Source organism: Poecilia mexicana, unplaced genomic scaffold (assembly GCF_051168715.1).
Source record: "Poecilia mexicana isolate PSO_F unplaced genomic scaffold, ASM5116871v1 scaffold_12, whole genome shotgun sequence".
In the NCBI taxonomy this organism is placed as follows: domain Eukaryota; kingdom Metazoa; phylum Chordata; class Actinopteri; order Cyprinodontiformes; family Poeciliidae; genus Poecilia; species Poecilia mexicana.
In genome coordinates, this window is record NW_028263381.1 from 26782501 (window position 1) to 26794891 (window position 12391).

General features: G+C 43.7%; 2 protein-coding genes across 4 annotated transcripts in view; both read left to right on the forward strand.

Annotated features, from left to right (window-relative positions):
* Positions 1-2179, forward strand: part of LOC106924588 (uncharacterized) — a 5626-nt gene extending 3447 nt beyond the window's left edge. Inside the window, exons 2-3 of one of the 3 annotated variants that reach the window (XR_015764936.1) lie at positions 15-1431; positions 1496-2179. Coding sequence is in view for 1 of the 3 variants with exons in the window: in XM_088011229.1 (XP_087867355.1) it covers positions 15-191 (177 nt within the window). In the remaining 2 variants the exon portion in view is untranslated. Of the gene's footprint in view, positions 1-14 lie in introns of all 3 variants that reach the window. The other 2 variants (XR_015764937.1, XM_088011229.1) reach the window with 2 other exon arrangements.
* Positions 2180-2615: 436 nt separating this feature from the next.
* On the forward strand, positions 2616-4582 carry thap1 (THAP domain containing, apoptosis associated protein 1). The gene is made up of 3 exons (XM_014998412.2): positions 2616-2788; positions 3790-3982; positions 4069-4582. The coding sequence occupies exons 1-3, from the start codon at positions 2718-2720 to the stop codon at positions 4423-4425; spliced, it is 621 nt and encodes a 206-aa protein (XP_014853898.2). The 5' UTR covers positions 2616-2717; the 3' UTR covers positions 4426-4582.
* The last annotated feature ends 7809 nt before the right edge of the window (positions 4583-12391 follow it).

Genomic DNA, 12391 nt, shown 5'->3' on the forward strand with positions numbered 1-12391 from the left:
TTCGGTGTTTTCAGGGTTCTGACGACGACGACGAGTCCAAAGACGGCGAGGACAAAAATGGTGGAGACAAGAACGGCGGGGACAAGAACGGCGGGGACAGACATGGAGACGACACGGAGCAGAAGGGCGGAGACGAGGGGACGAAGGACGAGGAAGAGGAGGAGGAGGACAAAGAGGACGAGAAGGATTAGCCGATCCCGGGTCCAAACGTCGGAACCAAAGACTCAAACTGTCGCTTTCTTCTTCTCTGTTTTTCCTCCTGGAGTCGACGAGCCGGACCCTCACTACGGTTGTTATGGAAACGGACCTAGACAGGAAGAGGATGTTGAACGAGTTGGTTCTGATGAAGATCTGATCGGAACCAGACCGATCTGGGTCGAAGGGCGGAGCAGCTCAGTGGCGGAGCTTCATCGCCGTGACAACACTTCCCATGATGCTTTGCGGGACAGAGTCCCGGCCTCCCAGGGCTGGACCGGGACTCCAGAACTGTTTCAGAGTTCTGACCCGTTTAGGAAACGCTTTCCGGGCTTTTTGGACTCGTTTGGTCCAGAATTGCAGAACTGGACCTGGAACCAGAACCGGACCTGGTTCCACACCTGGAACCAGAACCAGACCAGGAACAGAACCGGCTCCGGTTCCACACCTGGAACCAGAACCGGACCTGGTTCCAGACCTGGAACCAGAACCAGACCTGGAACCGGACCTGGTTCTGTCTGACCGGGTCATGTGTACATAAACCCGACTTCCTGTTCCGTTAATCAAACTGCGGCTCTCAAAGTTTCTGTCCCGGTTTTGTTCAAACCGTATTTTAGCCCGGTCCAGTTCTGCAGAACCTCGGTACCAGTATTTTGACACATCTGGATTCACTTTTTATTTGCAGATGTCGTCCAGAAAAGTTTTCCACCCCTCTGAGGTCAAGAGGTCATGACCCCAGAGATGTTCCCACAGATTAATTTCTGGGTTAATCTAATGACTTCCTGATTGGAGCTCCTGTCCAATCAGGATGGATTGTGGGAGGAGCTAAAATATGAATTCAGGCCTCGATGACATCACAGAATGACATCACAGAAGGTTTGAGCCTCAGCTGGCTGCTCAGTCAGCTACATGAACAGATGTTTCCGTTTGTTCCAGCTGTTTATAACCAGCTAACCTGAGTTTTTATGATTAATCAGCATTTATTTTGATGGTTCCAGCGCAGGTCTTCCTGTGACCTTTAACCCGGAAGCCTCCTCATCATCACAGACACTGTGAAGGTATCACTTTCCATCGTTAGGCTTTCTTCAAATATGATTATGGAAACATTGCTTCAGTTCGCTCATGGGTCGCAGTGCTGCCCCCTGCAGGCCGGGCGGTGCTGCCCCCTGCAGGCCGGGCGGTGCTGCCCCCTGCAGGCCGGGCGGTGCTGCCCCCTGCAGGTGCTGCCCCCTGCAGGTGCTGCCCCCTGCAGGCCGGGCGGTGCTGCCCCCTGCAGACCCGGCGGTTCTGCCCCCTGCAGACCCGGCGGTGCTGCCCCCTGCAGGCCAGGCGGTGCTGCCCCCTGCAGGCCGGGAGGTGCATTGCAGTTTTAAACTTCATTATGCGTTTCTGACGGCTGGAACCATCTGAGAAAAACACTTAAAAATTAAATGTGAACATCTTCTGTCGCATTTTAGTGAATTTGTCGGGTGAAACCGACCTGCAGGACGTCGGATCAGATCCGATCAGCTGCAGCAAGTAAAGAAGGAAGGAACCCGGATGTTCTTCCTCCTTCATGCTTTAACATGTTGAATCTTTTAAAAAGATCAAAACTGAGTCATTTAAGGCAGAAACCTAAAAGGACTTAAAGCAAACGGGTCGGATCCTGTTTGGTTCTGCTGCTTCTAAAGCTTCTAATTTCATATCGGCATTAATAACTAATGTAAATACCTCTTAAATGCACTCTTGTACCTTTCTGTTGGTACCAGACTACCAACAGCGCTGCGTTTGTGAGCTCGTTTAAAAACTGGACAAATCATGTCCCATACTCCTCGATTTTTCTTCTCAGTTTCTGATGTTTCAGTTTGGAGATTCATCACAGCTGGGGTCCATCTACGGAAGCTCTTAGGGACAAACTCACTGAAACAGTTTCTACGCAGGATGTAAGCGAGTTTACTCTGGTTTTCAGTGTTTCTGTTGCTTAATAAAAACGCTTCACACCAAACCACACTGCTCTGTTTTTATTGGAAAAAATCACTGTATGTTACAGTCAGAGGCTTTTTCAGATTGTTGCAACACTGACTGCTACTGGAGCTGCTTCCTGCCCACAGCAGCAACATCCACATTGATTCTATGAAGATACTTGGATGATGTGAGTCATAACACTTAATTTCTCTTTGGGATAAATGAAATTCTTCTGAATTGAATAAAAAAACTGACAGGATTTTAGAAATGCTTTATTGTTTAGTTGACTGTTTTGTTGGATTAGATTTGTTAGACATTATCTCACATAAAGGACAGATATTAAAATTAGTAACATCTGATCTTAGTGCGGAGGAAATATTTATTAAAGTCATAAAAAATCTTCAAAAAGTCCCTGTTTTGTGTGGAGAAGCGTCCGCCAATCACATGTAAGAAAGGAGGTCAGGTGACTGGATCTTGGCCGCCATCTTTGTTACTGGCGGTGAAGCCTTGTTTGGATGGTGAAGGGGGAGAGCAGCAGAGTTTAACCCGGGAGAAGTAGCTGCTGTTTGGGCTGAAACATGGTCCAGACGTGCTCAGCGTACGGCTGTAAGAACCGGTACCACAAAGACAAGGACATCTCATTCCACAAGTAAGCGGACCGGAACCAGATCTGAGCGCCGGGAGTCGTTAGCTGCTGTCGCTGTAGCCGATAGAAACCTGCGGCCACCGCCTTAAATCTGATCGCGCTTCTTTACGGCTTATTACGACAGGAATGTAGCGCAGGCGGCAACTTCATGGTGCGTTCAACTGCATCCCGTAATTAAAATAAAACGTGTAAATAATAATCAGGTAACTATAGGGCGCTTCAAGCTGTGGTCATTTTGTTTAATTAATTTTGAGTTTGAGCTCCTAAAACGTTAATGTTGATAATGGTTGGTTGAATTTTATAACTATCGGTAAGTCAGGAGTGTGTATTTTACCAGGTGTGAACGCATCCTCAAGTAGGGTGTTTTTTATGTTTACGCTGAGCCGTAAAACTCAGTATAGATGGCCTACTGATTTTTATTTATTTATTTTTACAATTAATTTGTTTTACCGTCTTTAAAGGTACTGGGCCACTTTTAATCAAATCTGTGCTTCTTACACCAATCAAACCGGAAACATGTTGTTTAGCATTCATTAGAGAGAACTTGAAACTCCAGCTGGTGTTTGTATTTACTCCATGTGAGAGAGTTATAACATTGAGACATTTAGTTTTTACAGATAAAAAAAACACCTCAGTGTTGCTGCAGTTTGAAAACAACAGCACTTGAAAACGTCAAAGCAGATTTAAAACGCAGTTTATGACGCACAAAGTTTTTATTTTATTCGTAAAAGATGAAAATAGGGTTATTTTATACTACATAGACAATTATTAGACTTACAAGTCTTATTTTGGAGGATTGTTTTTATTAATGAACATGTCCAGAGCTCTCAGTTAATCCAAAGTGTTAATAAATCTAAATGTGAATGTTTACGAAAGTGTGAAAAACACACGATATTCTATCCTGCTTTTAGAATTATAAACAACTTTCCAATAAACATTTCTGACGTTTAAAACGGTGACAGTCAGTGACCAACATGGCCGCCCTTCCTGTTTGGCCTGCTCAGGTTTCCTCTGGCGCGGCCGGACGTCTGCAGGAAGTGGGTGGCGGCGATGAGGAGGAGCAACTTCAAGCCCACCAAGTACAGCAACATCTGCTCCCAGCACTTCACCCAGGACTGCTTCAAGAGGGAATGCAACAACCGGGTCCTGAAGGACAACGCCGTGCCCTCGCTGTTCGGCTTCGGCCTCAGCATGAAGGTCAGAGGTCACATGGGTCGGTGGTCTGTCTGATTATCCATCCATCTCATCATCTCTCCGTCTCTTTGTCTGTTTTTCTCCTCCAGGCAGAATCTCTAGAGAACCCGTTCTCCTCAGAGATCGACTTCCCGCTCCCCCTGCCGGTGACCTCTGACCCTGCGCCAGCGGAGGAGGCCGGCGGCGGCCCGGCGGTGGTGAGTGGCGACCATAACTACACGGCGGAGGACTCGGCGCAGCAGAAGCGGCGCATGGAGCAGCTGGAGGAGCAGCTGGAGCTGCTGCGGCGCAAACTGAAGACGGCGCAGCAGAAAGTCCGCCGGCAGCAGCGGCAGCTCAAGAGGCTGCGGGCGGGGCGGGGGGCGCGGGCCGGGCATGGGCCGCCCGCCGACCGCTACGTGGTCGTACCCAAACACCTCTACCACACCCTGAAGGGGGTCCAGTGACAGAACCAGAACCAGAACCAGGGTTCCCTCTGACCAGCCAGACGGTTTGCTGGTCTGGACTTCAGGAACGTGGACGATCAGCAGCAGTGGGGCCTCCTGCACAACCAGCAGCTGCTTTATGTAAAATAATGTAAATAAATGAGGGATTTGACGATGACTTTATGTTTTTGTTCAGGCAGAACTCCAGAGTTATTCTCACATCTTCAGCTGTCTCACCAAACCTCCACATCTTTTTTATTTTGGGGTAACTTAAAGGGGGAGGAGTGGGTGGGAGGGCTGAGTAAACATGCACACCACACTTTTCAGATTTCCATTCACTACTTTACAAAGTAAAATATGAAAAATATTTTGGTTGAAATGTTGCAGGTGGGTGTGAATACTTTGAACGTTTTTACCTCTGACTGATGTTTGTGGAAAAGTAAGTGCACCCTCAGGACTTCATCATCATCATCCTCATGGGTTCAGCTGCTCGCCTGACCAGCAGGTGGCAGCAGAGAACTGTGAGTCAGAAATGAGTCAAGCATGAAACACAAACTGGATTTTATTCTGCAGATTTCTCCTTTAATGGAGGATAAAATCTGATGGAAGGAAGAACTGCAAGGATTCACAAAATCTGGAAGAAAAAAGGCAAATTATGTATTTTAAAAAAAATCTGACCAAATTTATTTTTCTACTAACATTAAAAGTCATTTGCAAGTAAAAATAAATCCTGCAGGTTAATATTCACATGTTGGCAGATTATTTAGAGATGTTTTTAATCTGAAATTATTCTGTCATATTATTATTATTGTTTTCATTATTTTCTAAATATTTTTATTCTCCTGGTAGTTAATTCTAATATTCTTCTCTGTTTATAATAACTACTTATTAATATTATTTAAGTCATTTTTATTCCAAAGCTAATGTCATTTTTTCTTCTATTGATATTGATACAATAATTATTAATTATATATTTTTAATGTCTGGACTTTTTCAAGTCACATAATCATATTTTTACTTCCTGTCCTGAAATATTAAATATTTGACTCAGTTTCATGTTTTCATCTGCAGTTAAATATCAGTTATGATCAATCAGATCCATTTATCAGTTATTATTCATAAATCAATAAACTTTAACTGGACAGAAAATCCTGGTTCTGGTTCTGGTCCAAACCGACCCAGCAGACAGAACCGGTCTCTGTGCGTCACTGTGAGTCGCCGGTCGTCACGGTGACGCATGGCGGGCGGAGGCCGTCTGACATCAGCCTCCTGTGGGGTTAAAGGGCGTCGCCATGACACACAGTAACAACAGGCTGTCACCTCGGTGGTGTCGGAGCGGCCCGGCCGGGGCGGTTCTGGTTCTGACTCACGTCTGCGTCTGGTTCTGTCGTCATGGGAACGCATCAGAGCGACCCGGCGGCTTCCTTCACTCCAGAAAACCTGCAGCCAGCCGGTTTGGGCCGAACCGGGTTATAAACCAAACGCTCATTTATTCCAGTCAGATTCATGATTCTAGATTTTATTTCTGTTAATCAATAAAAACACAATTATTAGATCATTTCATCAGACTCATAAAACATCAAGTTATTAAACTGCTTCTGTTTGCTTTTACCTGCTGCTTTACTAACTTCCTGTGGCAGCTGGCTGTGCTACCATAATAACACTATTTCTAATATTTTTTGGGTTTCTAATAAAACAAACAAAAAAACATAATTATAAATATTTTACTGTTAAAATGTCGTGATTTAAAAATCATCATTTTAAACGTTTTCTGCGCATAATGTGACTTTAATCCTGATCAATTCAACTGGAAATCACCAGAAAATATTCTAGAAATAAAAATACAAACGTGTCCGCCTTTATGCTAATGTTATATTAGCATATGATGTGGAGAAAAGCATCGTTTTTAAAACGATCCCGTTAAAGATCAAAGTTTTTACTCTTAAAAATCCAAACATGTAGAAACGAGCAGATGTGAGTCGGAGCGCTGAGCAGGAAGCTTCCTGTGACTCACCGCTAAATCTGGAAGCTAACGATAATCTGAAGGTTCAGACAGTGGAGCAAATCAAGGCGGGATTAACGGGTAAACAAACACGCATCGTTTTCTCAGGTTTGTCAGCTTTACTTCATTAATCTGCAAACAGTCAGGCTGAGGATGAGGAAGATGAAGGTGGCTCTGTGATCTGCAGGTTTCAGCTGCTGATGGAGGCTGACAGGAAGCTGAGATGCTGCTGCTAATATTTCACAATAAGAGTCCTTCAGAGACTTTTACAGATTTTAGATAGTTTACAAACAAATCTTATTCTACAAGCGGTGCTGTGGTTGGGTTGCTAGGTAACGGGCGGAACTCTGCTGGGGTTGCTAGGTAACGGGCAGTGCCTGCTGATTTGTGACGTTACATTTTGGAGGTTTTTAAGTAGATCATTTAGAAACCAAAAAACTTTGAACTTATTACCAAAAACCAGCTGGGTGTTTTGTTTTTTTAGGATGTTTGTAGAAGCATTAGAAACCCGGATGTATAAAAACATCCAGAACGTGAATGTCCCATAACAGGTTGGATTTAAAGTTAAACCGGTTCCTGGTTCTCTGCTGTTCAGACCTGCTGAGGCTCCAAGCAGCATCAGGATGTTCAGACTGCGTTGGTTCAGTCATGAAATAAATGTGAAATAAATGTATCATTAATGTTTAATGTTTGAAAGGTCAGGTGACCTTCTGCTTCCTCTTCCATCTGCAGGTTCAGGAATTCGTGGTGCATTCAGGAACAACTGGAAACTCCATTTTCACAAAACTTCTTTTGGTCAACCAGAAAATGTGGATTTCCTACTGAGGACTTGAAATTGTTGTTAAAGGCTTTTCTGGAGAAACAGTAAAGACTATAAATGTTAATGTTCAGTATTTGTTTATTCTCCACACTCAATGCCAGGCAAGTAAACAAAGGAAGAAATGAAATTGTTTACTTTTATGAAAGAATGAATATTTAGAACGTCTTCCAGCTCCAGTGCTAATCTTTACACAATTTCGTATTTTGTAAATTTCATATTAGTATTTTTCGTAATGTTGAACATTTTCGAAGTCACATTTTCCTTCTTCCAGCCTTTTTCTGAGATTAAAGTCAAATCTTCAACTTTTGGAGTTCAGAAATTTCCAATTTTTTTTCTAGAACATTTCTGTGGTTTTTCCCTCCGAACATCCTGATCATCCTGACCATCCTGACCATCCTGATCCTGACCATCCTGACCATCCTGACCATCCTGATCCTGACCATCCTGACCATCCTGATCCTGACCATCCTGATCCTGACCATCCTGACCATCCTGACCATCCTGATCATCCTGACCATCCTGATCCTGACCATCCTGACCATCCTGACCATCCTGATCCTGACCATCCTGACCATCCTGATCCTGATCATCCTGACCATCCGACCATCCTGACCATCCTGATCATCCTGACCATCCTGACCATCCTGACCATCCGACCATCCTGACCATCCTGACCATCCTGACCATCCTGACCATCCTGACCATCCTGACCATCCGACCATCCTGACCATCCTGACCATCCTGATCATCCTGACCATCCTGACCATCCTGACCATCCTGATCATCCTGACCATCCTGACCATCCTGACCCCTGTAACGAGCCTCCCGCCCGCCGTTGCCAGACAGACGGACTGAGAGGGAAAAACTCCCTGCAGCTGCTGCTGCATGAAATCAGATGAATTTATGCCGCTGCCTCTTTGTGTTCACGCTGCTGCAGAACAAGCTGAGCGGAAACTGATCACATCTGATCAGAGTTCAGGCGGCAGTGCGGCGACACGCACGTTCACGCAGCCATGGACTAATGGCGTCCGGCTAAAAATAATAATAATAACAACCAAAATGCCTCCTGGTGAGTCTGCAGCTGCTGGCCCACATCCAGAGGATTCACCATGTGAACATGGGGGTCAGCGGGCAGAATGGTTTCATTTGACTCGTTTTCTTAATTTTCATGAATTAAAACAATAAAACTGCATTATTTAGTTATTACATTTATTTTCCGTATACCTACAATCAGTTTTTATTCTTTATTTATTGTTGGGAAAATATCTACAGCATGTCTTTAATTTACATCAGATTTTCCGCAGGTGAAGAAGCTCTCAGCGTTTCCCTCATGATTCACTGTAAAAACAAGATGTTTGGTTTTATTAATAATTATTATTATGTTTTGTGTTTTTAATGGTTACTGCAGTTTTTCCTTGAACTCAGTTTGGTTTGTTGTTCACAAGCTTTTTGCACGTCTGTGTTTGTTTGGGCCACCAGGTCATCGGAGGGTTATCGCTTCCTGCCACGCATCGCCATGGTAACCGGTGCTGGAAACCTGACCTGCTCTGCAGTAAACACAGAAAAAACAGATGAAGACGATAAATGAGCCAATCATCCCGAAATCCAAACATTTCCTGGAAAAACGCAACAAGAGCAGAAACTCGGGGTTCATAAATATGATTAAGATGTTTTGTCTATGGAATATATTTGTACTTTAATTATTCAAAATAAAACAGAAATAAAAAACCAAACCATAAATAAATGGTTTAAGTTGCTCTTCAAAATATTAACCATCTGAATATGATCCAGCTCTTTGTAGTTTATTATGCAGTTAATTGATGAATTGTTTGCTGCTTCAAGCTGCAGAAAGTAATTTATACAAATATTATTTTACATAGTTGTTAGCTCAGCGCTGTCAATCATGCCTGAGTGCGCGCTGCTTCTCCTCGTCCTGTAACGGTGAGTTGTTTCTCTATTAGCCATTAGATTGATTGACAGCGCTAAGCCCCGCCTCCTGGCTCTGATTGGTTGTTTTTGGTTGAGAGCCCAGGATTTTTTAAACAAACATGTTCTTTATGAGAGTCACACCCTGCCGCTTTAAAAGAGGGAGAATAAAAAAGTAGAAACATAAAAACCTGAACTTTGAAATTTATTTTCATCAAATTATTGGAGGAAAAAATAAAAGTTCCTCTTCATCTCAGAGCCGGATCAGTTCTGGTTCCCACAGTCAGAACCTCCAGAGCCAGAACTCAACCGGACCTGGTTACTGGTTCCAGTTGGTGTTCCTGCTGGTCCTGCTGGTTCCGCTGGTTCTGCAGCCTTGGGGCTTCTGGACCGCCTCGGCCTCCTCTGCTGGTTTCCAGAGTTTCCAGGCGGTTCCGTAGTTTCAGTCGAGCGTCTGCAGATTGATCACTCCGGTTTGTGTTTAACCTACTTAGGCAGAGAGCGGCGCGCTAAGCCGAGCCCCCTGCAGGATTTAACATTTCCAACTGTCAGGACGAATTAACCGGCACTAATTCCACTTTCATCCGTGGCTGCGCGGCGCGGCGCTGCGCGGCGCTGCGCGGCGCGGCGGTGACTCACCACGACGAGCAGGAAGCTCAGATTCTTTTCAGCATCCATGTTGATTAGACTCTGATCTGCTCCTGGGGGCTTCAGGCAGGAAATGAAGCATCAGGGTCGGATTTACTGGACAATTATTTCAGAAAAAGATATTATTAGATCATTTCAAGAGAGAGAAAAAATCAATAATTTATTCTAAACTGATCAGAAAATTTATTTTTCTTTCTTAAAAACTTAATATCATGTATGTTTTTACATTCATTTAATTATGTACCTTTCCATTAGTGGTGGGATTCTGTTAAAATGTTTAATAGTTGCAGGGTCTGTAATTAATTAAACCTAATTAATGAAAACTATATCAATAAAATCAGCAACATTTTCAATTCAAAAACATTTTAGCTGCTAAATTATTGAACAAACAAACATAATAAACATCAGCAACTTGAACACAACAGTCTTTTCCGGCGTCCAATCAGATCGTTCAGAAGTTCAAACCCTCAGAGGGAAAAGAGAAGCGGCTTCGTTGTTGTTAGCGGATGTAGCTGCGCTAACAACAACGCAGCTACGTTAAAACATAGCACTAAAATCTATGAAGTTAAAGTTCCAACCCTGGTTTTTAAAAATGTAATCATAAATAAAGTCTTTCTGTAAGTGGGATTTATTGAGCAAAACTGACTTTCTGCATGTTTTTGTAAATCTGTTTGAATGAACTGATTCTAAAACCAAACACTTTAAAAAAACCTGTAGGTATTTTCTGGCAACAAGTTGATGTTTTTTAGTGTCTGGAAAATTATTTCAAAAACCTCCCTGTTATGACGTCACTGTCCCGTTACCTAGCAACCCAAACGGAGCTCCGCCCACTTCATTATGAGAAGACGATAACAGTCGGCTGGATGAATGTTTTACAGTGTTCATTTGTTTGCAGCCATTTTCCTGTCTAAAGTGTAAACACTGAGTTGTGGGCGTGGCCAGCAGCAGCTCATTTGCATAAAAGTGACAGAAACCCTGAAATAGCTGGTTCTGAAGGAAATTCACTGAGGAAGTGAATTCTCATCATCTGAGATTGATTTTATGTAAGAACAGTAATGAACGTGTTTTTATGAGCCGTAGACGCATCCTATCGGCTTTAAAGGGAAACATTACCGTTCCCTTTAATTAAAGCCAATTACCCTCACAAAAAGCCTTTTCATTAGTTTTATGTTTTATTCTGGAAACTTGAACTTATCGCTTCTGGCTCAGCGGCCTCAGAAGTCTGAAGGAGCCGAGACGTTTTGACCCGGACGTTGAGGCTGCGCAAAGGAGAGAGAGACAAAAACACACAGATTCAACCGAGATCACGGAGGTTACACCTGAAGACAGACAGAGACAGAGAGAGAGAGACAGAGAGAGACATAGAGAGACAGAGAGAGAGAGAGAGAGAAAAACAGAGAGAGAGAGAGAAACAGAGAGAGAGAGACAGAGAGAGAGACAGAGAGAGACATAGAGAGAGACAGAGAGACAGAGAGAGAGAGACATAGAGAGACAGAGAGACAGAGAGAGAGAGACAGAGAGGTTTGAGGTTTAAAATGCCTTTATTTCACACTCCTTATGTCAGACAACAAAAAACAAACATAAACACAAACTCAAAAAAAAGGAAAAACTAAAGATGCCTCATCCAATGTACACAAAACATCATTAATACCCCACTTGCATACAAAACCATCAATGTTCTTTGTCAACTTAAAAAACTCAAACTCCACACGGATCCGAGCGATTATCAGCCTCTTAAATAAAACACCAGCATCATCTGTTTGATGACCGTTCTTTTTGTTTCTCCTTGACAACCATATTGCCAGTTTTGCAGTCCCAGAAATAAAATTCAAAAGAATGTAAATAGATTTCTTTCTCGCACAATACCTTGGGCCATAAATAAAAACACAATTAGAAAACTGTTCACCAAAACCACCAAACAAACGACCCAAAAGAACAAAAAGAGGCTTCAGTCTTAAACATTCAACAAATAAATGAGATAAAGTTTCATCTTGAGAACAATAACAACAGGAAACACTAACGCCAGGATGAAGGTGTGCCAGATACCTGTTTGTAGCTATGGCCCCATGCACAATCCTCCACTGGAGGTCACCCACCCGCTTCTCAACGGGGGGTTTGTACAGGGACCGCCAACAGCCTCTTGGGGTAGAGCTGGAGTCAAAAAACTCAAGCCACTTCGACACCCTCACTTCTGCCAGAGAGCGTAGATTCAGCACCTTCACACAGACATGGTACAAAGCTTTCCTCCCCAGGCCTTCAAAATAACCCAAAGGTGTCGCTTGGAGAGACAACAACTTCTCTGGCTCATCCTGCCACTGATCCACTGCAGGAGAGACGATCAGGGAAGGAAACTCGTACTCATCATCCCATTGGTCAGACAGAGTACTGTTAACAGCAAACGCTCTGATGGAAACTGGCAGAGAGGCACACGTTTCTTCTTTCAGCCTTAATGCGAGTCTGTTGGACCGTATGTGTAGACTCTCCATCAGACTGACCACAGACAGCTTCATCAGGTGACCCAGCTTCACACAGCCTGCTTCCCTCATCCTAGACCTTAGCGTACCAGATGAGAGGAGCTGTGACGAGAGGAA

Bases quoted from the DNA above. Each gene is read 5' to 3' on its own strand.
- thap1 (XM_014998412.2), top strand. From the start codon at position 2,718: ATGGTCCAGACGTGCTCAGCGTACGGCTGTAAGAACCGGTACCACAAA. The intron at 2,789-3,789 runs GTAAGCGGACCG...TGGCCTGCTCAG, and splicing joins AAGGACATCTCATTCCACAA to GTTTCCTCTGGCGCGGCCGG. The intron at 3,983-4,068 runs GTCAGAGGTCAC...TTTCTCCTCCAG, and splicing joins GCTTCGGCCTCAGCATGAAG to GCAGAATCTCTAGAGAACCC.